The sequence below is a fragment of the Macaca mulatta genome, chromosome 9 (genome assembly GCF_049350105.2).
Source record: "Macaca mulatta isolate MMU2019108-1 chromosome 9, T2T-MMU8v2.0, whole genome shotgun sequence".
NCBI classification, from domain to species: Eukaryota; Metazoa; Chordata; class Mammalia; order Primates; family Cercopithecidae; genus Macaca; species Macaca mulatta.
Window position 1 is genome coordinate 78,022,902 of NC_133414.1, and position 24,872 is coordinate 78,047,773.

The 24,872-nt window shown below is 52.5% G+C and overlaps 1 protein-coding gene across 1 annotated transcript in view; it reads right to left on the minus strand.

The window, feature by feature from the left end:
• Positions 1–24,872, minus strand: part of CDH23 (cadherin related 23) — a 422,351-nt gene that overhangs the window by 225,290 nt on the left and 172,189 nt on the right. Inside the window, exons 8-9 of the mRNA XM_077946644.1 lie at positions 21,960–22,088; positions 14,864–14,942 (exon numbers count right to left, since the gene is read on the minus strand). Of these exons, the coding sequence (XP_077802770.1) occupies positions 14,864–14,942; positions 21,960–22,088 (208 nt within the window). The remainder of the gene's footprint in view (positions 1–14,863; positions 14,943–21,959; positions 22,089–24,872) is intronic.

Here is a 24,872-nt window from a genome sequence, read left to right on the forward strand (position 1 = left end):
CGTCAGCTCAGGATATCCATGGGAACCCCGAGCCTCACAGCAAGCCCCTTTTCCTGGGCTCCTGAGAGCTCTTGGGTCCTTGTAAACACAGATGCCCTGAAAGGAACAATCCACACTCCTTAGCTTGGCCCAAGACCCTTCAAATCATCTTCCATGTTTCCCTTTCTGCAGTCTGGTTTGTCTGTCCACTGTCCTTTAAATGTCCCTTGGTCCTCCCTCTAAGCCTCTGCTCATCTCAGCCTCTCCTGCTTGGGATGCTTTCCTCGCCACCTAACCAACCCACCCCTCAGTCCCAGCAGCAGTGCCAATAACATTGCCGTGTGGGTGCTAGTGCACCCCATTTCCAAGGGCCATTCCATCCAACAGAGGGCTGGCATTTCCTGAGCGCCTGCCCTGGGCCAGGAGCTGTTCTGAGCCCTTCACATGCACTGAGGTGACTCTCAGAAGGAAAGTCACTCAAGGAAAGGCCCAAGTCAAGATGACTGGTCCATCAGCATTGCCTGATCGTCAGTCATGTGGATACCAGCCTCCCAATTTCTGCTATGTTTGTATGAAACTTCTATTGTTATTTGTTTAGTAGTTTTAATTTTTTTAAACATCATCCTAAAAAAAACTCTTGAAGGGTATCACACATGGAGAACCAGTTCATCAGCCATGTGTAGAAGGTGGCTGTAACATGGGGAAATGAGCCTGTGTGCTTTGCCTCCATGGTTAGCTGCATCAGCTCAGCCTCTGAAGGCTCCAGCAGCTCTCCTTGTGTCCAGTGGGGACATGAGCCCAGCTGAAGAGGTGCTAAAGACAGGAGCACCCAACTGAACCCTTTCCTGGATAGAACTGACAGAAATGGAAATTCTGTAAGAGAATCAAGAAGGGAATAACTGTCTCTTTGTGTGATTCAATGTTATTTCACGCCTCACCCGTGCATCCCTTAAAATCATCCCTTGGGAGTATCTTCTTACATTTGGGGAACCAGCATTCGGCTGAAGCTGTTATCCTCGCCTCTGCCCCAGCTCTCAGCCCTTTCGGCCTCCTCTGATCTCCCCCAGGAACTCACCGACAGCACCAGCCACTCAGCAAATGCTGTGATGGAGGAGCGATTTCTCATACGTTTACCTCTGCAGCAAATCCTCAAGCTTCTCGGTGGCTTGGTTTTACATTTTCAGTTTCCATTATACAGTCTTGTCTGTCTCCTCAAGATCACCCCATGTGAAAGCTGGCACATTAAGACCCTGCCAACCATACGCTGAGTCATGAATGATCAATTCCCCAGTCTCTAGAGACTTTTTCCTTTGGAGACAGGGTCTCACTCTGTTGCCCAGGCCAGAGTGCTGTGGGGCCATCTTAGTTCACTGCAGCCTCAAACCCCTGGGCTCAGCCTCTGGAGTAGCTAGGACTACAGGCACACGCCACCACACCCAGCTCCTACAGACTTCTACAGAGGACTGAAAGCATCCCAGGGACTCAAATCCTCATTTGCAAAGTGCTCCTTTCAATCTCAACTAAATTGCTTTTGCTGACATTTGGGACTACCACTGTCATTATGAAGAAAAACTAGTCACCAGCCCCTTTAAAATAACGCTTGGTCTGCCGGTCATCGTTGTGAGGTGCCCTTCAGCATCTGCCTTTACGGATTCAAAAGAGCTTCAATGATGTGATCCCACAAGTGAGGGCGGGGGAATCCTCACGCACTAGCAGTGGTAGGGGGTAGGAGGGGCAGTGAGCTAGAAAGCAGAAGCAGCCCAATTCCACCCACCTCACCCCCATAAAGAAACGCCTTCAAGTGGTGGGTAGGGGTAAGGCTGGGATGGGAGAACAGCCCGACAGAATCAGATGTTGAGCAATAATTTCATTCTGTGCCAGAATGTTTGTTCACTTCAATGATTGTCTGAAAATATCTGCTCTGAAATCTCTGTTTCCAGGATATTGGTCAAATATTTGAATGGGGGCAGCCAGTTAATTGACTCAGAGCATTTGACAGAGAGGCAGAGAGAGAGGTGGCAGAAAGCACAGGAAGTTTAGCCAAGTCCAGAGGTAGAACCAGTGATTCTCAGCCTGCAGCAGCCCGCTCCAGTGCTCAGGGCAGGGAGAGGTGGAGAAAAATAGGCTTAGAGCCAGGCTGCTGGGTTCAGTATCCGGTTCTATCACCTACCAGACATGAAACCTTGGGCAACCGGGCCTCAGTTTCCTCCTCTGTAAAATGGGGATAACAATAATAGGACAGTCTCATGGGGTTATTGAGAGGATTAAAAGAGTTGATGTAGGTAAAACATTTAGATCCATTAGCACACATCCAGTAAGTGGTAGCTATTATTATGACGTCATTATTACTCCATAGTCTGGCATCCAAACCTTTCCCAATGTGAGTTCCAACCTGCAGGAGAATGTTAGGGCGGGGGTGGGGGGAAAGTCCTATGAGTGTGTGCTCACAACCTACCCTGCGGGTGGCAATGCTTCTTCCTCACCATCTCCCCAAACCCTCCTTCAAGGACTGCCTTTCCTGGGGGAACAAACCCTATGTGTATTACATATGCCATGCTTCAGGCACCCACGATGAATTACTTGTGTAGTTGGTTTTCCCTAGGGTCCATACTGGATATGTCTGGGGCATGGGTGGGTGGGCTTTCAGTAAGCTGATATTTTGGCTAAAATAAAGCTTTCTTTTCTTCTTATTTCTTTCTTTTGTCCACCTCCTTTCCTTCCTTCCCTTCTTTTAAAAAAATTGCTTTAGGCCGGGCGTGATGGCTCACACTTGTAATCCCAGCACTTTGGGAGGCTGAGGCAGGTGGATCACAAGGTCAGGAGTTCAAGACCACCCTGGCCAATATGGTGAAACCCTGTCTCTACTAAAAATTAGCTGGGTGTGGTGGTGGGCGCCTGTAGTCCCAGCTACTAGGGAGGCTGAGGCAGGAGAATGGCTTGAACCCTGGAGGTGGAGGTTGCAAGTGGGCTGAGATGCCGCCACTGCACTCCAGCCTGAGTGACAGAGTGAGACTCTGTCTCAAAAAGAAAAAAATTGCTTTAAACAATGGGCTCTGTAGGAAAGATGGGTGACGAGGGTGGCATGGTGTCCTCATGGCCCTTCCTGGCCCTACAGAGGGAAGGGATGCAGACTGGAGCTGGGGGAGCTGTTTGCGTGTGAGTGGAGAGGGGCATGCAGTGCACAGGGCTCAGGCAGTGGGGCTGTGGGACCCAGATCCTAAGTGCAGCCTGCAGCAGGGGAGGAGCCCACAATCCATCTGGCTCCAGGGTCATGGGGCACCCAGGGGACGCTGGGCCATTTCAGGGGCTAGAGAGGGTGCCTACAGCAGGGGCCTGGTGAGTTACCCACCTCCAGCAGCTTTGTGCAGGGGACACCGAGAGGGATGAGGGCAGGAGAGCTGGCAGGGCAGTTAGAAAGTGCAGGAGAACTGCCTCCTCCCCACCCTGTAGGTGCCTCTGCAACATTTGGTGGGGATTTTACAGAGAGCTGAAGTCTGAGGGTTATACAGTCATGGAGGAAGGCCACAAGTCAGTGAAATCTGGATTTTTAGAGACCCCATTAATACCTACAGGCTGAGGAATCCAGGCCTGGTGTTTCTTGTTTGCGTTTGTCATCAACTAGACTATAATTTTTTCAACGCTAATAATAACAATAAAGTGTGCCTACTATGTGTTAGGCACTGTTTTGAGAGCTTTGCTTGTATTAACTCATCTGATGCTTAAAATAAGCCTGTGAATATTCCCATTTCACAGATGAGGAAACTGAGGCACAGGTGGATGTAACCTGCTCAAGGTCACCTGAGATTTGAGCCCAGGCTGACTGTGGGAAGGGATTGTGATGAAGGTTTCTTGCCTGCTCTCTCTTTCCAGGGTGCCTTGCCTGTGGCAGGCACATAATAAATACTGATGACACGGACACGCTGATAGAAACGTAGGTGCAGATGTCAATGTTTTTGTTCCCCAGGGAAGCCATGAATCAGAGCTGTGTGGGGTGGGAGGTGGCTGATGGGCTGAGTAACTAGAACTCCATCTGGCTGCTCACTCTCTCTGCAGGGTACCCCAGGGGGTCTCCCTCCTACGGCCCCCACCGAGTTCTGTCATCCTTCCTGCTTTAGCAGCGGCTAAGCTGAGCCCAGAGAGACAAGGAAATAGCAATGTGGACTTGCGGGTGTCTTCAGGTTTAATATCTTTGTAACCATATTGCAAAAGGGCATGCCTAAGACAGCGCCTTATGCTTAATCTTTCTCTCTTATTGCTTTTTCTTTTGTATGATTTAACCTTGCACCAGGTATCAAGCTAGATAAATAAAAACTTTTATTTCAGATTAGCCTCGGCTGGGGGCTGCCTTGAAAGCTGAGCAGTCATCCAGGGAGTCAGATGAAAAAGGGAGCTGGGAATCTGAGCTGCTTAAAGGGGCTCGTCTCAGGTTCAAAGCCCCTAGAAGATATTGGAGACCTTTTCTGAGGCGGGAGCGATGAGGATCTCTTCCCATGCCCATAGCCTGGAAAGGTGGAGGCAGGCAGCTGACATTTCCCTGGTCCAGCCTTCCTAAATCCCCTTCCTAGATGCCTCCTCATCCTAGGTACCCTCTCCTCACCCTGGCGTTTTCTTCCTGACGTTTTTAACACACCGAGGAAACACTGTCTTTGCTGATTTATTTACGATCCCTTTCCTCCACTAACATGTGAACTCCATGAGGGTGGTGATGGGGGCTTTCGGTTCACAGCTGGTCCCGGGGTCTAGCATGGAGCTTGGCACACAGTAGCCACTGAATAAGTACTCACTGGTTAGCTGAATGAATGAATGAACAAATGCATGAATGAATAAATGAATGATTGAATGAATCTTAATATTCCACTCCTACACACAGACCACCAGGCTGACATAAATCCCTTGGCTTTTCAGGCAGAACAGCAAACAATAGCAGAAAAAAATGTGAGTTTTAGAAGCAGGAAGGTCTCGGTTTGAATCCTGGGTCTGCCGCTCATTTGCCATGTGGCCCTAAGCATGTTTCATGAGCTCTTTGCATCTAGGCTTCCTCATCTGTTAAACGGCTCTAGCCAGCCACATTCGGGGGTTATGATGGGGGTGAGAGATGACGTATGTAGCTGAAGGCAAACTCTTGAACACATCCAGAGAGAGATACATGGATGCTCATAGCAGCACAGTTTGTAATCAACCCATCAACAGGGAAATGGATAAGTAAACTGCAGTATTTTCCCATGATGGAGTAATACGCATAGTAAACATGAAAAATGATACCCGCCTGACAGCATGGATGAGTCTTGGATATATACTATTGAGGAGAAAATAGGAGTCCCAGGAGCCTATGTATAACATGATACTTGTAAAATAAAGTTCAAAGACAACTAAATCCAAGCAATATGTCACCCACACACATGCGATAAGATATTTCCCACAAGGAAGAGAATAAGAGAATACAGGATTCAAATATGTGGTTCTGGGGGATGGGAGGCAGGGAATGGGGTGGAGGAGGAACACACAGGTGGTAAGGTGTGGGGAAGGTAAGGCTAAGGTGAGGGTAAGGTGTGGGTAAGGTGAGGCTAAGGTGAGGGTAAGGTGTGGGTAAGGTGAGGCTAAGGTGAGGCTAAGGTGAGGGTAAGGTGTGGGTAAGGTGAGGCTAAGGTGAGGGTAAGGTGTGGGTAAGGTGAGGCTAAGGTGAGGCTAAGGTGTGGGTAAGGTGAGGCTAAGGTGAGGGTAAGGTGTGGGTAAGGTGAGGCTAAGGTGAGGCTAAGGTGAGGCTAAGGTGAGGGTAAGGTGTGGGTAAGGTGAGGGTAAAGTGAGGGTAAGGTATGGGTAAGGTGAGGGTAAAGTGAGGGTAAGGTGTGGGTAAGGTGAGGGTAAAGTGAGGGTAAGGTGTGGGTAAGGTGAGGGTAAGGTGTGGGTAAGGTGTGGGTAAGGTGAGGGTAAAGTGAGGGTAAGGTGTGGGTAAGGTGAGGGTAAGGTGTGAGTAAGGTGTGAATGACGTGTGGGTAAGGTGACATAAGGCATAGGTGATGGTCTTGCTCTAGGTGGGCTGGTGAGTTTCACAGGCATCCACAATATTATTAAGGCTAAGAATGAAACAAAAGAGAGCTACACATGGACCAACGTTAATCGTGAGCCAAGAATTACATTTAAATCAATTCTGTGTACCAGAGGTAGACCAAGTTAAAAGAGAAAGAGAATGCAAACTAAATGGTGGCTAATTTCATATTCCTCCAAAGATCTCAAAGCTCTTGAAAGTCAATAAAAAGCAGTTATCTTAAAGATTGAGGAAAAAGCAGAAAAGAATCAAAAAAGAAAAAAAGACAAGTTCCCGTTGACATGGGGGAACCAGAATCTCCCACCCAAACAACCTCCAACCATGAGCAAGAACCCCCCCAACCCCGCAGAGCTGCCTCAGCCATGGCTCTGGCTCAGAGACATGGTTCCCTAAGCTGTGTGGACTAATAAAAAGGGCCCATGCAGTCCATGCTTTGCCCAGCTGGGGAAGTGGACTCAGGTCTAGCAGAAGGGGGAAGCCTTGAGAGTGTTTCCACAGCATTCTACGTTCTGAGCAAGGGACAGAGACAGACTCCTGCCCATGAGGAGGGTATGGGGAAGACGAGACGCAGAAAGGGAGAGTTTCACTGTGCTGCAGTGAAACCTCTTAAAAGTCCACCTACCAGTGTTATTTATGGGAAGGAAGCAAGGGGCAAGCCACTGTTACTGACAAAGAGCATACAGGACCTCATTAAAGGAGAGAGGAAGAACAGGGAATCATGAGCACGGCTGTAAAGACTGGTTTATCACAAAGGCGGGCTCATGAGAGCACCAGGAGAGGCCGGGTGGCAGGAAGCGCAGCCTGGAGAGAAGAGGGAGAAAGATCGGGGGAAGGAAAAAGTGCAGACTTTCCCGTGGCTCATCAGGAGAAAGTGAGCGTTGGTGTGATACATTGTTGCTGTTTCGGCCTGATGATGGGAGAGAACTGTAAATAACAGGCCAGCGTGTTTCTATAATTAAATTAAAAACCCTCCAGAGGCTCTGTCCCTAGAGATTCTTTTTTTTTTTTTTTTTTTTTTGAGACGGAGTCTTGCTCTGTCGCCCAGGCTGGAGTGCAGTGGCCGGATCTCAGCTCACAGCAAGCTCCGCCTCCCGGGTTTACACCATTCTCCTACCTCAGCCTCCCGAGTAGCTGGGACTACAGGCGCCCGCCACCTCGCCCGGCTAGTTTTTTTTTTTTTTTTTTTTTGTATTTTTTAGTAGAGACGGGGTTTCACCGTATTAGCCAGGATGGTCTCGATTTCCTGACCTCGTGATCCGCCCGTCTCGGCCTCACAAAGTGCTGGGATTACAGGCTTGAGCCACCGTGCCCGGCCGAGATTCTTGAAAAAGAGAGCTACAGGATGCAAATGGGCTAAACCTACACTTTGGACGGTAGGCTTGTTCTAGCTTGAGAGAGAATGCTTCTCAATTGCTAGTGGCTGCAAGAGGGCAGGTAAGAAAGGCTTGGAGGCCCATCCTTGTGCTGGAATCAATTAGTGATGTCTGCCATGGGTGAAGAATGGGGTGCTTTGGTACATGTGGGTCTAGGGTGGCATTCACTGATGTTAACAGGCTTTTCTTATGAATATGTCCCTTTCTGCCTAGGCCACCACCATGACCCGAGAAACCCAGACTCAGACGTTAGTAGTTTATTTGTCTCCTCCTTTTCCTGCATCATCTATTTTCAGTACATCACCAGAGCCTGCTGACTCGGCTCCTATACATCTCCACAATGACCCCCAGACCTCCCCTCAGCAAGGATAGATTAGAGTCACAGCCTGTTAGCAGATCGCCCTCAATCGAGTGCTTCCTGCTCCAATCCACCCAGAACTGTGTGAGATGAATCTCCCAGTGACCCCGTGTTCACTTCCCCCACCCCAGCTGCACTCAAGAACCTACTTCTTTTTGCTTTCTATGTCTTCTAGCAACTGCCCTGCCACCCCTCTCTTATCTGCCCTGGACTCCTTCCTGGTGACCTCTGGCTCCAGCCAGGTGAGCCATTCCCCAAGATGCCCCGAGATGTTTGGGGCTTCCAGGCACCCATTGTGCTACCCCAAGCCAGGAGCTGTGGTGTGCAATTCAGAGTTCCAAAGCAATTCTGCTTTTCCTGAGTTTTTACTTCTCAGGGTGAGAAAATGCCAAGCAGCTTAATCACAAGGGCTTTGAAGTGTTTCACACGATGGTCTCCTATGATAGCTGTCCCCCACCAGGCCATGGCCAGGGGCCCAATTCAGTTATTGGCATATGTCGGGGGTGTGAGCTTGTGCAAGTGTGACTGTATCTGATTATTCTCCCTGTGTACACACACATACACACACACACACACACACACACACACTTCCCTTCAAAGCAATCAATGTATTTTCATGTATTTCAATGTATTTTAAAGCACCCAATGTACCTCCTCACTTGGTAGCATTAAAATAAAATTCAGAGACAAGCAAGGGAAAGCTCTGTTCTTCACTAACATAGTACCCCAGTGTGACCTGGAAGTGAGGCCACTGCCTTTCAAGTTGAAAGTGAGGGGTTTTGGCCTGATACTTCTCACTTACCCTTGATTCTAGCCCTGTGTTTCTCAACCTTCTCTTCATCATCACCCACCCCACTCAATCCCTTGCCCCAGGAGCCACTTTAGACATTTTTACGTAATTACTTTCCTCCCCTGACATGAAATGTCAACACCACGGATATAATGTAAATCTGCTTTATACATTAAAAGAGTAAGATCTTACCCAGTACAAAATTTTGCTGCCATTGAGAACACACGCTCCTTTAGAACAGAGCTTCTCAAAGTGTGGTCCCCAGGCCAGCAACATCAGCGTTGCCTGGGCGCACCCAGAGTTTCTGATTCTTTAGGTTTAGTGAGGATGCAAAACCTTGCATTTCTAATAATTCCCAGATGATGCTGATGTTGCTGCTCTGGGGACCACACTTTGAGAACTAGTGGGTTGTCATGGAAACTGGGAGGTTCTGGAACCTGAGGGACTTGGGTTCGAATCCCTGCTCTGCCTCTTAGTAGCTGTGACTATTGGCCAATATATGTAAACTCTCTGAGCCTTGCTTTCCTTGTCTACATCTCTCTCATAGACTGTTTTGAGGGATAACTTGTGTCCAGGCTGTGCCTGGTACATGGCAGGCACCCAATAAACAGGGTTCTCCTCCCCTCACTCTGGGGGATGGTCCTGAGCTGTGGACGACAGCAGATGGGGAAATGGATGTGGGCAGCAAGAAGAGATTAGGCCTTTTCAGCATGAAAAGAGGACAGAGCTCTGCCCTCACCCACGGCACTTGTCTCGTCAGCACCTCCTCCAAGGCCTCCACGCCCCCCCTTGGCCTCTGTCTGGCTCTGTCCCCCAGTGTGGCCTGTGGCCGAGCAGTCGGGGCTGCAACTCTCAGCTGGACACCCCAACCTCTTCCTTACTTGCTCCTACCTGCTGTCCCCCAACCTGTCTGCTCCACCTTGACCACAATGAGCTGCCCAAAAGCACTCCTGACCATGCACCCCACCCCCAAGACCCCCCCAGGTGGCCCCCTGCTGCTCTCAGGACCAGGGCTGGCATTCTCCTGAGCCAGACACCCCACATGCTGCATGGCCAGCCCGGCCTCCCTCTGCAGCCTCAGCACCCGACTCCCCCACCCCCCCGCCACTGCCTCCCCTGTGCGCTGCGCCCAGTCACGCTGGGCTACTGCAGATGCATGAATGTGGCTCCTCTCCTACTGCAGAGTCTCTGTACACACTGTTCTTTCTGCCTGTCCGCCCCTCTTTCCGTTGAATTCTTACTCCTCCTGCAGTGCCTGGCTTCTGTGATCCCTCCTTGTGGAGACTCTCCAGCCTGCGCTGAGTGGCTGAGGCACCCCCTCCCAAGGATCCTTTCTGTCTTCTTATCATGGATATTTTTGAACACACACAGAAGTAGATAAAACAGTCTAACGGGCCCCCAGGGAGCCATCACTCCATGTCAACATCAGCATATCTTGTGCCTCCTCTTCCCAGAGTTCCACCCGGGGAACAAAGCTGCCTCTGCATAGGTCTGTCTCCTGACCAAACTGCAGGTTCCCAGGGCGAAGATGGTGCCCTGGTCTCCACCACCTCTCAGGACATCAGCATAGCTCCTGGCCCGGAGAAAGCCCTCAGTCAACTGTGGGTGGGAATGAAGAGTCCACTCTGCTCAGTGCCTTAGCTACAAGATCAGGTGCTCTTCTGTGTGCTGACTTGGCTCAGCTCACTAAACCCCCATAGGCCTGTGAGGCAGGGGCTGTTATCATCTCCATTTTACAGATTGGAAAATGGATGCTTAGAAGGTTGTGCAGCTGGTCAGTGGCAGAAGCTAAGCTGAGGCCACCTAACTCTAGAACAGAGCCGCCAACAGAATTGGAATATGGGCACATGGGTGATTTTAAATTCTCTAGTAGTCACAAAAAAGAAATAGGTGACATTAATTTTAATAATATGCTGTATTTCACCCAGTATATCCAAAATATTATCATTTCAACATGTCATCAATATAAAACATTACCAGTGAGATATTTTATCACCTTCTTTTGCACACTAGGTCTTCAAAATCCTACGTGTTTTATTGACAGCATCTCTCAACTCAGACTAGCCACACTTCAAGTGCCCAGTAGCTACATGGGCTAATAGGCAAATGCATTGGCTGGCACAGCTAGAGGTCACCACCATGGACAATGGCTACAGAGCCTGTACTCTCAACCACTGCCCTGTGCTCAAACAAATGAGGAAATGAATGAATGAGTCCCAAGGACTCCTGGGTCCTGCTTGTTCCTTGACAATTAATAATCCTTAATATTTTATGGCCCTTTCAAGTCTCTCCAGCACCTTCTCACCCATGTGGGGATTATTAACCCAGTTCCGTGGGCGAGGACCACGGGGTCGAGAGGTCGAACCCCTTACTCAGATACATTGCTGGCAGGTGGCACAGCTGGGCCTCGAACCCACAACTTCTGACTCCAAGTTCAGTGCTCTGTTGGTCGGAGGGAGGGGGGCGAATGCAGCTGCCCCTTGAAGGGGGGTTGTGTCTGTCTGGCAGAGGAAGGATGAGGCCAGAGGGGGTGTCTGTTGAGACCACAGGCTGGGGCTGTCCTTTGGGGACGGGAGCCTGCAGAACTCTGTTTTGGTCAGGCCCCAAGAAAATGATGCCACTTGTGGGTGGCAGGGCAGGTACAGGCTGAGGGAGAAGATGGGACCCATGCCAGGTCATCTATGGGAAAGAACTTGTCATTCCTCAGTCTCAGTTTGGCCACGAGGAGCTGAGAACAAATTGATGGCAATGGAGCCATAACTTAGCGCTGAAGGCCTCTTTGTTCTTGGCAAAACAGAGGGGTCATTAGTAATGGGGAAAGCACTGGTGTGCAGACATAAATCCCCACAGCTGCAGGGCTGATAAACAGCCTGGAGGGGACAGGGCCTCAGGGGACTGGGCAGGTTAACTGTGGGCCATGGATCCGTTGTGGGCTCAGGCCTGTCTCCAGCCACATGGGGCAGATAGGCCTCACCCACTGCAGACAGAGCCACCACCAGCCCAGGCTTCTGGGGGTGTCCCAGAGACTCGAGTCACCCACATCACCACACTCAGGACTCTCCACTTGGCTCTGCCCACCCGCTACAAAGCCCTTAGTTCTTTCTTTCAAAGGAAAATGGTTCCTGAGCTGCTAGGGCTGGGGCAGGCCCCTACTAGGCACTCAGGGCAAGCTTGGGGCAGTCAGCTGTGAAGATGCCCTCAGGGTGACATGAACCATCCCTTCTGCCTGCTTCCCAATAAACAGGCACTGGCCAGGCCACCCAGGAGAGGGCTGTGACCAAATATCACCAGAGAAGCAGGTGTGTGACACAGACCCTTGGCAGACAATGTTCTTTTCAGCTGCGTCTACCCTGGTGGAAGGAAGTAGAGATGAGGCCAAAATCCTAGCCCGCTGTCCACCTGCTCTCCTGGGGACAGTGCCCTCCTGCCCATCAACCTGCTTTAGGTTCATGCTGAGGATGGCTCTCAGGGAGACTGTGCCAGCCCAGGGCCAGGGAGAAGGGGGCAGGAATGGCGGGTAGGGGCAGCCCCGTTGAGCCAGTCAGGATGGGTAGGGAAGAAAGAGAAGGACTGCCCTTTGCTCGAGCTGCTCATTACCCAACAGGGGTTTGGGCGACGCAAGGTGGTGACAAACATCCACAAAATAGGTAGAGGAAGATCTAAGGCCACCCAGCAAGTGTTGCTCAAGTGGTAACATACCAAGGATGCCAAATATTTGTCACATAGTGGCCCTCTCCCTTGCCACATCCATAGCAGACTCTACCAGTTGAATACTGTGCTCATGAGCCTGTTTGGTTCCATGATCCTCTGCAGGCAGCCATTACCAATCAATCAAAACTGGCATGTGAGAAGTAACCCATTTGTCATCCTTTCTAAAAGCCCTTAAGACACATCTGTGCTGGCAGTGGGAATCCTATAAAGCTATGCTGAATGCCTCAGGCCTTCCAGAAGTTTCTGCCTCCTGCCCTCACCTCCACATACATCCCTTCTCTGTGGTTTCAAATCTTGGGTCTCCCTTCTCACCCTGATATGTGTACTTGGGAGCCTGTCCCAGGAGATTTTGCCCCAGTTGTGCCCGGACTGCAAGCTCCAGAGTCCAGCCCAGGCACCAAAGGCTCAGCAGCTCAGCCCTCCAGCCTCCTTCCCCAGAGGGAGAGAGTAGAGAGATGGTTCTGGCTGGAGCTATCAGGGTTTATTTGAAGACTGGAGAGGACTCAAGGGTCTGGACTGGCAGCCTGTCACCCAGCATGAACCTGGAATGGACCAGCGCCCTGGAGGATGGACTCAGAGTCTCTGCAGAAGTTCCCATTCTAAGCATGACCCTGAACCAAGTCCTGGCTCTCTGCTCCCCACCTCCATCCAGGCTGGGGTATATCTGAAACCAGCCCAGAGGCTGTCAGCACATGAGAGACATGCCCCTGCCCAGCTGAGCACTCCCTTCCTGCTGCCACTCTGTCCTGGCTCCCCAACTCCATCACCCAGGGCTCACCGGTGTTCCCTCAGTTCTCCAGCACAAGCCCCTGGTCACTGGGAGGCTCTTACACTGTGTCTCAATTTGCAAAATTCATGAAGAAGATCAGCACCAAGACAGGCCTCCTCTTCTTCTCTGCCCACCTAGAAAGGGCCTCGATTCCCAAGCGGGTCCTGCCTTCCTGCAGAACAGTTTCCTTCTGGGGCCTGGCTTCCTCACATCCCCATCTGAGGACTGCCTGAACCTGAACTGCTGTGAGAAAGGACCATTCTTGGACCCATCCCAGACCTCCAGGAGAATCTCCGTGGGGCCCAAGGACTTTGTATGTTGGGTAGGAGCCCCAGGAGATCTTGGGCAAGCTGGAGTTTGAACACTCACTCCCCTAGAGTGACATTCACTCATTTTGCAAGTACGTATCAGGGTTTATGCTAACCAGGTCCTGTGCTGGACACCAGAATGATGAAATGGGGGGAGGGGGTGGTGCAGAGGCCCAAATCCATGCTCCTGCTGCCGGTCACCACCTGCGCTGGGCTGGGAGTGGCTCTGGGTCCCAGAGTACCCTGGGCTTAGAGACAAAACAATAGTCATGTCAGCAGCTGCAGGTCCCAGGGGGACACCCCTGGTTTCCTGCATTGCCAAGGACATGAGATGTCTCCCTCCTACTAGCTAACCCCTAGCTTCCCAAGGTAGCATTAGCTGCTAGCTCTAGTAATAACCATAGCTAACACTTATGCAGTACTTTACATGCATTAACTAGGCCCTTTATATGTTAAATCATGACTCTTACATCACCTCGAGGTAGGTACTCTTACTGCTCCCATTTTGTGGAAGTACAGGCAAATTGAGGGACAGGGACCCACCCAAAATGACTGACACAGTAGACTCCCTCCTCCTCCATGTTCTTGATCACTATGCCTTGCTGTCCTCTGAGCTTCAGGGGCAGGATGCTACTCCAGCAATGCCAGTCCCGGTTCTGGGGGTGTGGGGGTATGGTAGGGAGAGGCAGTGGGTGGAAACTGGCCAGACGTCCTCTCGGCCATCAGCCTGGCCTGCCCAGATACACCAGGCTGACCCTTCACCGACTCGTGGGCTGGGCAGGGAGGCGGTGGGTGGCATGTATGGGGGGTGGGCAGAGCCAGAGTCTGTGGGTGAGCAGCCTCTTGCCGCATCCTCAAGGCATCCTTGCTCTAAAACCAACCAGCCCTGGGAGAGCCGAACAGAGCTGCCATTTGTCAGTCTTTGGGTGGGGCGTGGGTCAGGGATCCTGTCACCCAGAACCATCTCTGCCATCAGTCACTACTCTGCTCAACCAAGGCATCTGGTGGCAAGGGGGCCGATGTTCCCCCCTGCAACATTCCAGATGCGACATGAATTCCTAAGGGTTGGAAATGTGAAAAGAACATGAAATCAGTAGTTGCAGCTCCGTTTGTTCCACAGTGATGTTAGAACTGCCACCTTTTCATCAAATACGAAAAGAAAAAGACAAACCCAGAGGGCTGGAGGAGGTTAGATGGGAGTCACCCAAGTCCCAGGCCCAGAGCCCCAAAGTGCCCAAGTGTCTCAGACCGTGGACAGCAGCACACGCTCCCACCCCCCAGTGCCAGCCAAGCAGCCCCCAGACATTTTAGCCTCTGTCGGCTTCCCAGCATCTCTTCTCCCCGTTCCTACTGCCTTCACTCGGTCCCCTTCCTGGCCCTTTGGCAAGGACTGTCCCTGTAGGCAGGTCTCCTACCCTGTCCCACATGCCCACAGACCTCTCCTTAGCCCTCAGAGCCTGAGACACCTACTGGCTCTCCTTGGGTGGAGGACAGAGGGGTGAGAGGAGAGGGGGCAGCCTCTGCCTTACCTGAAACAATGGTGTAGCCAATGCCCCGGGGACGTCCTTTATCCTGGTCTATGGCGGTGATGATGCGCACCGTCGTGCCCTGGCAGAAGAGAGGAGGGACTTGAGTTTGGATCCCCTGGCTGCTGTCTTTCTTTGCAGCTGTTATGGCACCCACAGCTTCCCTCCCCAGGCTGATCCTGGCTGCAAGGGCAAACCAGGAAGTAGGTGCCAAGGGCTCAGGCCTCAGCTGCCCTGGGCACACACTGCAGTTCCCAGGCAAACACCCTGTGGTCCATGGGGAGGCCCAACCTTACCGATGCTATCATTCCCCTTTCCCCTTCCCATATCCCTTGTTCAGATGGACCACCATGGAAGAAGAACCGATGAGGAGCATCCAGCGAAGAGAAAAGAGATCTGGTCTCTAGCTCAACCACCCATCACATTGCTGTGTGACCTGAGGAAGGTTACTGCACCTCTCTGGCCTCACTTTCCCCCCCACCTTAATAAGAATAACAGCAAAAAGCTTGGGACCTTGTTTTCACCGGGGTCTGAATAAAGGCGAACATGATGGATCAATTACCTTAGGGATGAAAGCATAAATCGTGAAAGCATGTACCTCGGGGGATGGCCATGGCAACTCCGGAGGCTGCCATGGCCCTAGGAACCATGGCCCACACAGTGCTGTGCCTGGCAATTCCTGCTTGGAATGGCTCTTCCCACACCCCTATTCATTCTCTCTGCAGCACTGGTGGAGAAGGGGCCAGGAGTTGGAACTAATAGGATGGGGAGCCAGGGGAATGCGTTCTTGGGGAGCACAGCCTACGGCATGAAGTCAAGGATATCTGAGCAGACAGCTGCTATACACATATAAGGAGTGTGAATACACATGTGACTCAGATGGAGCCATGTGTATGTACCAAAAAGGGGAGAAGTACACCTGGAGGAATTGGCAACCTGTTGTACAGATGGCAACATTCAGCATGGGTCATGAAGCATGAGTAGGAGTTTGCCAGGGAGAGAACATGACGAGGAAGGTGCTCTGGGTAGAAGGCAGAGCTCAGCCTAGTGCTTGGAGGCATAAGACTGTCCTAGGAAGAGATCCTGGCATACAACTGGCACATTCAAATATCAATTAATGGGTTGGTTGATTGACTGAATAAACAAATGAACAAACAAGAGTTTGTTTAAACCTTCACAGAGCCCTTAAACCTTAGGGTTTAAGGTCACCGCCACCACTCGCTGAGTCACCCCTTGCCCGGGGCAGCCTTTACCTGGCTCCCCAGGTCCTATCGCACCATGGCCAGTGCCAGCCACGCCTGCCCACCTTGCTTGCCTGAGGCTCTGGTTCCAGGCCACAGTGTTCCCCTGGGTGACAGAGAGCAAGACAAGCCTGTCCCCACCCCCTAGGGAAATGTCAACTCTGGCATCTGCATGGCTAATGAGGGGCTCTTGTGGTCTTGGCCACTTCTCTACACTCACTGTCTATCAGCAGGAGGCTGAAGCCTGCGCTGCACCCCCACCCCCCTCACCTGTGCAGAGAGGCTTGTTCCCTGACAGGCACACCCTGCGCTTTTGTGGGACAAGCTGCTCCTCCTCTAACTCCACCCAGTCTTGCTGCCATGACACAGCAGGGGCACCCCCCTACCTCACCCTCCCCAGGCACTGGTATCCCTTCACAGCAGTTGCTCCACGCTCTCCTGGCCTGCTAGGATAACTAGGCCTGAGGCCCACCGGAGCACCACCCCAGAGAGTCACTAAGCAGTACTCAGGGGCAACTGCACGTTCCAGGCACACATGCAGGGCAGGGCTAGGCCAGGCCCCGGATAGTGATCCTCAGGAGGAGGCACGAGGGGGCTGGTGTAGGCCTGTGTAGAGGAGACCTGGCGACCAAAGTGCCCTCAGTCCTCAGAGCCCGTGCTGGGCTCCTGCATGGGGCTGCCCAGAGGCCTCCTGGGCGGCCAGGGCTCTGTGGAGGGCAGTTGGTTCACCAGGACAGGAGGACAATGGGGACTCTTCCCACAAGAGTCATACCCAAGCTTCCATGAAGCAAGGTCTGACAGGCTCCTGGCAAAGTCTGGGGTTTCATCTCTTTTTGGGTAAATAAATCCACTTTTAATAAAACCCCGAGCTTTTAATACAAGTGCAGCCAGAAAGACTGGAAATGTTATGAGAAGGAATTAACAGGGAGGAATGAGGGCTCCTGGGAGCCCACAGCTCTTGTTTCAGAGGCTCAGTGATTATATTTTCAATATACTGAAACTTATTTCCAAAGACAGGGGATGGAGAAGTGCGGCTGTGCTCGACCCAGAGCCGGCCCCGCTCCCAAGGGCACGCGGCCTGCTGTGCTTCTCCAGGGAGCCAGTCCAGCTGCGGTGTGTACCAGGGTGCGACCTGCCAAGGGCATCTGCCCTTCACAGGAATCCACATTTCAGGGAGTAGGAAGCCTCCTGAGAGAGAGGCTACAGCGTGCAGGCCTGCAGGGGCCCAGCTGTTTGTGATGGGAGGAGCGGACAAGCACCACAAGCTGGTTAAGGGTTTGACTCTGCTGCCAGACTGCATGCGCTCAAATCCTTTAAGTTACCTGTAACCTCTTGCTGCCTTGTTTTCCCCATCTATAAAATGGGTAAAAGTCACAATCCCCAGCCCTCAGCAGCCGATAAACGTGAAGCACTCAGAACAGCACCTGACGTGCGGCAAATGCTATAAACGTGATTGTTACTATTTATTTGGGCCTAGAAGCGCTGTGTGCATCTGAGGACAACTCAGGGGCCTCTTCCCAGAAAATGCACATCCACGTGGCTTTTTCCAAAGAATTTCAGCAAATTCAGACTCCCCAACACCCCACATTAATCATCTCTACCTAGCGGCAAGGGGCTTTCTGTGCATCGTGAGGACAGCTAGCAGCCTCCAGGGCAGAACTGGCATGAGTGGAGTGCCCACGATGTGCCACTGTGTGGGGCACCCAGCAAGGTTCCCCCTCTCTCTTTCCTCACATGGGGGTACGTGTGAGCAAACTAAAGCTCAGAGTGCTCAGGGATTTGCTGAGGGTCACAAGGTGCAGTGGGGAGGGGAAAGGGGCGGGGTGACTGGGGAAATGGAGGGCCATGTGGGGTGGGCCCGGGGGATCCCATTGCTCTCTGGAGGAGGCAAGGGCTCAGGGCTCTGCACCCAGTGGGTGTGCCAAGCTGAGATGTGGGTGAGGTGTGAGAGGCAGTCCCAGCCTCTGAGGCCCGGGCAGTGGGGACACAGTGGAGAGAAGCTGGACTTCTCCAGAAGGGAGCAAGTCTCTTCCCTCTGTGGCTTGTCCCTTCCAAAGATGCCCTTGTCAGGAAAACCGTGGACACAGGAGCCCAGCTGGGCTGTGCGTGGCCTCAGGGGTCCATGTCCTCCTCCTTCTCAGCAAGCTCAGCCGGGACACCCCCTACCCCATTTCCATGACGGGATTAAGGACTTGAAAGGTGAATGGGCAGCTTGCTTCGGGAACAGGAGGCGTCCTTGGAGGGGGCAGGCTGGTGGGGGCTGAAAGGGACTTCCGATGAGAGCTGCCACAGCAGATTCTGAGGTAGCAAATCCTATTTCTCAGTCCTTAATTCCAGTCAATTCCAGTCGAAGGGCTGATAGGCATCGGCTGGCAGTAATTTGTGCAGTTTATCCGCTCTTTTCACCTTCTATCGGCCCTTCACTGACGGGCAGGCCGACATGCTGCTGCTCGAGTGAGGAAATTAAAATCTGATGCAATAATCCCAAATAAGAAGGATTTTATTAGGTAATATATACACTTTAGATGAGGCATGCTAGCCCGATACGCTGATAGGGGGAGGCATACATGCTGCGAGCCGCAGATAAAGAGGGGGAGTTGGGGAGAATGGGGAAAGGTCCGGTTGGGGCCCCGGGGCAGCAGAGGCAAGGCTGGGAATGGGGGTGCTGGGATCCTCTGGCCTGGGAGGCAGAGCAGGCCAGGGTGCATCTCAGCCTGGGCCTGGCCGGGGAATTGCTGCATTAAATCAGGGTTCTACACTGTAAAGGGACATGGAGGGCCCAGATCAAGGCACAGAAACCAATTAGCAGCCAGGAAAGATCAGGCTGGGAGTGCAGGGGAATCAGCCTGCAGGACAGAGGCTCTGCAAAAGGCGAGGGAACTCGAGAACTCCTCACGTGTGGAGACCAGAGGAAGGGCAGAGGTGTGTGGACACAGAGGTGGATTCTGTGGGCACCAGTGGAGCCGGGCAAGGCTGGAGGGTCTGAAACCCTCAATGCACTGCCTTCTCTGGCTCCCCCAGCCCAGCCATAAGCCAAGCTACGGGGTTCAAGCCTGCACCACCCAGATTGAGGGTCTAGCAGATCCCTGGGCATGGGCCTTAGTGCCCTTGTGGAGACAAAGGAGCAATACTGGCAAGGCAAAGAGACATCAAGATCCCTGTCCCCGAGAGACGAGAATCATAGCATATGCCAAGAAATGGAGCATCAGGAGACCGGGAGTTAAGGAGGGCAAAGATCTGGTTTGCTGAGACTGAGGGGGCTGCCCTAGCAGGAGCCTGTGGGATCACCTGGACAGCAGAGGGCATGGCTTAGCATGGGGCCTGCACATGGGACAGCCTCATCAATGTGTGATGGGTGCATAAAAGGATGAAGTGCAGACTGAATGGATGGACAGCTCCGAAATCTGAGGTCTGAAGTGAAAACACGCACACTGAGCATTGCACGAAATACTAAAAACAATACTAGAAAAAGACAACTTAGGGGTCTCAGGGGACACTCACACCAGGAACACACATCTTGCCAACTATTACGACTCTGAAAGGAAGCTGAAGCTGGGAGCCCCAACCCAACCTGGCTACTGTAATTGACTGACCAGGTCACTGCCCAGCGTAGTTTAACGTCCGCTAATTGGCAGCACTTGCTGTGTGTTTTATGTGCATTATCTCCAACCATTAAAACCCTAAGGCGAGGGAGGCACCACTGCAGGCACAATTATCCCCCTTTCCCAGTGAGGAGGTGGTCAGGAGGCTGTGTGATTCAGCCAAAGTGAGTACGGCAGTGTGGGACTCCTTTGAGCTCCTCTGCCAGCCCGGCCACCACCGTGTCCTGTACTTCAATCTAGTTGGCCTTGGGCATCTTCCCTGCCCTTAGCCCTGGGCATGATGCCCTGGAGACCCAAAGGAAGGCTGAGATCATGTTCCAGAGACGCAAGTACCTTGATTACTGGGGGCTCAGAAGTAGCCCACATATATAGGTAACATTACAGGCAAGACTATAATTAAGTGGAAAATTATGCAGCATAGAGAGAGTTAATTCTACCAGGGTTGAGGGAGAGGAATTGCTATCTCTGGGACAGGTAGGGAAGAAGCCAGGGAAAAAATTATAAGAAAGGTAGAGTGAAAAAATTATAAGAAAGGTAGAATGGGTGGGTGGACTTTGGGCTGATGACAAGAGCAGGCACAGGGGCGGAGAGGGTGCAGGAGGGTGAGTCTGCCCAGGGTGTTGGTCTGCCCAGGGTGAGGGTGCCTGTTCATTTGTCCATTCCATAACCATCTCCTGAGCACACACTGTGTGCTATGCCCACAGCAGACCCCGTCCCTGCCCGACTGCACGCTTCCAGCCCTTCAGGGTAGCAGAGGTGGGGCAAGTTGTTCAAGAGTGCTGAGCACTCAGGAGATGCCCAGGGGCCATGGGCAGATTGTGGGCCCTGCCTCATCTGAAAATAGCACGTCACGGCTGACCTGATGCTGTAAAGGTATTGGCCTGGCAAAGTTGGGCTAGGGGCAGAGAGAAAGGGGGCTAGGAAAGTCATGGGAAATGGGCTGGGCTGCACTGAGAAGAGTCAGCCTTCAGTCTCAAAAGCTGGGGCTCCCACTGCCCACAGAATGCTAAGAAAGAGAAGGCTGGGGAATTGGGGGCATTGATCTGTCCCCTTCTACTCTCAAAGCAGCTTCAAACATTCAACAGTAGCAGGCTGGAAAGGATCCTGCTTCTTGGAGCCTCCCTCCACACCTGCCCCAAGAAGGAAGTGGCCGAATGCCAGCCCCACACACCAGGAGACTGGGGCCTCATGCTCTGAAGGGAGGCCAGTGGTCAGGGCAGCCCTGGTCTCCAAATGAGGGGTCAGGCCCAGGAGCACAGCCTGCACCCCAGTCAAGGGAAGCTCGCCTGTCACGCTCAATTCTGTGAGCCTGTGCGGAGGTGTGGGTGGGGCCCTGAACACCCACGAGCCTCAGGCGGGTGCCCCACTTTGCTCCCAAAGCTGAGTCCTTCCTCTAAGCACACTGAGTTCCCTCAAAAGAAGGGGCTCATTTATCTTTCCCCAAATGCTGTTCCCTAAGCTGATGACCAGGGATTGTGACTGCCTAGGGGAGGTGGCTTTTTCTAATTTTTCCACCCAGAGCCGGTGTTGCATCCAAGTTTGCACAGACGCACGAGTGGTTACGAGACTAGAGATGGCTGCCGTTGCCCATCTGGCCCACAGCTGAGCAAAGCTGCCCCACCCACAGCCTTGCAGAGTGGGCCGAGGCATGTTTTGTCCTCTAAGACACCCATGGGTAGCCGATCTACAGGCTGGTGACCTATGACCTTGCAACACACCAGAAAAATCAGGAGCCTTTCTTGGAAACCTGGACTTAAGAAATCCAAAGACTGGGCGTTAGGGAGGGCAGCAGGAGCTGCAAGCTCGCAGGGAAGAGCTGGGGCCAAGAGAGCCCTTGAAGAAGGGCAGCTGCCACCATCTCTGGCAGTGCTCATCAGCAGAGAGGGACAGACTGACACGGCAGGGACACAGCTGAGCTACACTGATGTTCTGTGGAGCCAGACTGAGCCTAGATCCATTCTCCAGCCCAGGCTGGATTTTGCATGGGATCCCCATCCCTCCACATAAGTCTGTCTGAATGGCTCCCCGTTACTTGCCCTGGAAGCCTTTGTTCTTTGCCACAAGGAGCCCCTGGGGTAGAGTGAGAGGGTGAGGAGATGGGCATGGTGTGAAGAGTGGCTGGGGTTTCACTGTGCCAGGACACCCATCACTGCCACGCACAGGGACTGTGCAGGAGCCAAGGAGGAGCCCAGCCCACTACAGGGCTAATCCCTAACAGGAGCTCGGAAGGAAGTCTCTCAGGGCCAGGAGTCTTACCGGAGGAGAATGCTCGTAGATGTTGGTACTGTAAGGCAGGTTGATGAAGATGGGGTCCATGTCCTGGACGTCTGTGATGATGATGGCCAAATTGGCCAGGGTGGACAGAGGCCTGGTCTTATCTTGATCCTTAGAGAGCAGAGAGAACATACAGCCTTAGGCTGAGTGATGGTGGGGACACTCACACACATATGTACACACACACAGACCTGCACTGTGCAGCACATATGTGCAAACACACACGCGCACACACACACACACACACCCATGCTCTTGCACTCCAGCAGGGAAGGGCTTGGTTAAAGGAAGCTTAAGAACTCTAAGAACCCACGGTGATTTCTGAACTGTACAGGAAAACACAAACAGCATCCCCAAGGTCCAGAGGAAGACAGCTTATCCAGTGTTACAAAGCAGGGCTGGGGTACAGCTAGACCTCCAGCCCCTAGCAGCCCGGGCCTGACTTCCTTGGACATCGGGTGGTGGGATGACCAGCTTGGAGTAGATATGGTGCCACCTTCAGCTCCTTTGCTGAGTTCAGCCGGGGGCCGCCACCCCTCTCTGTGCCCACTTCCTGTCCCCACTCATCCTAGGGCAGCAGGGGATTGACCAGGATGGGGACTCCTCTGAAGAAAGGCCACAGAGGGGATTACTCTGGCACCTGCGTTCCTGCATTCATGAGTCCCTTGCTTTGGGCTGGGGTTTTACGGGTTAAGGACTTTTCCCAGTCTAACCAGCAGGGGGAGCTCCAGGGTCTGTGACATTTGGGGGACTCCAAGAAAGAATCCTGAGAGGTCACATAGGCCATCCCCCTGTAGCCAGGCGAGCAATATTTAAACCGTCAGCTGGGAATTTCATTGTATAAAACCTCGCCAATGCATCTGTAGTCCCAGCTGCTCAGGAGGCTAAGGTGGGGCAATCACTTGAGCCCAGGAGTTTGAGGCTGTTGTACACCAAGATTGCACCTGTGAATAGCCACTGCACTCCAGCCTGGACAACACAACGAGACCCCCATCTCAAAAAAAATTTTTTTAATGCTTGGCAAGAAAGAAAACCCCAAACCTATCTCCTACTGTTTAAGTAGCCTGCTGCAACTGAATAAAAATAGCCAGCAGTAACAGTAACTGCAGTGCTTTGCACAGATGAGGTGGCAGCCACTCTACCGGGCACTTCACTTGCATCTGTAGTTACAATGGGCCCATTATTCAGATGAGTTAACAAAGACTCAGAAAGGCTGAGTAACTTGCCCACAGTCATACAACTTCCAAGTGTGTAGCCAGAACTCAAACTCAGATCCTTTCACATAAAAATTTGCTACTAACAGTTTTGACTTAGAGCTCTAACACCAGTTCAGTCTCTTAATTTGCTGAGTAACCTCAAATGAGTTCTTTTTCCCTCTGGGAATCTGATGTCCTTTTCTGTGAGATGAAGGGGCTGAAGTGAATGACTTCTAAGGCCCCTCGGGCTGGAACATTCTCTGAGTTAAGATTTGAGGAGCGAATGTCCCCAGGTTAGATCTCCCTTGGTTTGTCTGGGGTGACTTGAATGATGCAAGGCATTCCTGGTGTTCCAAGAAGCCTGGTACCTGCTCCTGGCCTGCAGAGATGGAGCTGCAGTGTCTAGGAGAAGGGAGGGCTGGTTGTCTTTAGGAATCCTCAGGGACAGCCAAGGAGAGGGTGGGGGGGGGGGCCTTCAGGGATGGGAGTGCGTACTGCAAGGGAGGGGAAGGTCTGGAAGCAGGAGGTGAGCAGAGAGGTTCTCGGGGGGCAGGCTCTCAGGCTCCAGGACCAGAGCCCGCACCGCAGGCTTGGGCACTGCCCATGGGGAGAGCTCCCAGCCAGGGACCTGAATGACCACCAGGCACCCAGGACTAGAGTGGAGAGGCTCAAAACAAGTCCCCTGACCTCTTGGACAGGGGATGCCATCGGCTCTGATTTGCCATAACCAGGCTTTTTCAGGCAGCTGGCTTTTGTCTAGCCTGGCACAGGCCCTCTCTGTCCCATACCTGTGGCTGCAGTCCTGCTCATGCCACAAATGCCCCTGCCCAGCCCACTCTGGACTCTGTGGTGGGGAAAGGGGAGGGATCCTGCCAGGCTCCCAGCTGTGACTCTGGGGCCCATGGCTGTCAGCAGCTTGTTCCCAGAGGATGCCTCAATTTCCCCATCCTGGTACCTGCTCAGCGGTGGCTGGGAACTCACACTGTTGCCTGTAATGCCAGGCACGAGAATCTCCTTCCTTGGGGAAGGGCTTAGCAGCCAAGGGCCCAGCGCCAGCCCCGAGAAGGACTTGGTGTCAGCTCCTCCAGAAGCAAGGGGGAAGCCATCTAGAGAGGGACTTCTAGGGCCCCTCCCGTTCTGCTGCTTCCAAGCATGATTTCTGGGAGAGTAATGGCAATTTAACTGTATTCATCATCCCAGCTTGAGCCCAGGCCTCCGGATAGGCCCCGCCACCCACATTCTTGCCTGTGCCCAGCTCTGGTCTATTCCCCACGGTCCAAAGCCATTTTTATGGTGGATGGAAATTATCCGACAGCGGGCAAGCATCTGTGTGTTTCCGGGCCCTGGTGTGTGCAAACAGTGCGGTGGAGGGGCAGTGCATGTGTGGGTGCCGGGCTGCGTGCAAGGTGCAGGCGAATGTGCACAAAAAGCAAATCCTGGGCTTGCACGTCCTCTTGACCCCCGAAGTCAGTTTTACAAACAGTAGCACACAGCTCCTCCCAGGCAACTAACACTTAACCAGGGGAGAAGAAAAGAATGTGAGTGTCACCTGCAGTGACCTCCCTCACAGCCACTGGGCCAGAGACAAACAAGAAGTTTGCATTTCCTAGCTCTTGAGGCCCTTCTCTGCATCTTGGCCAAGCCTTGGGGCACCCCATCTTTCAAAACTGGATTCTCAACCCGGTCCAGATCCAGAGCC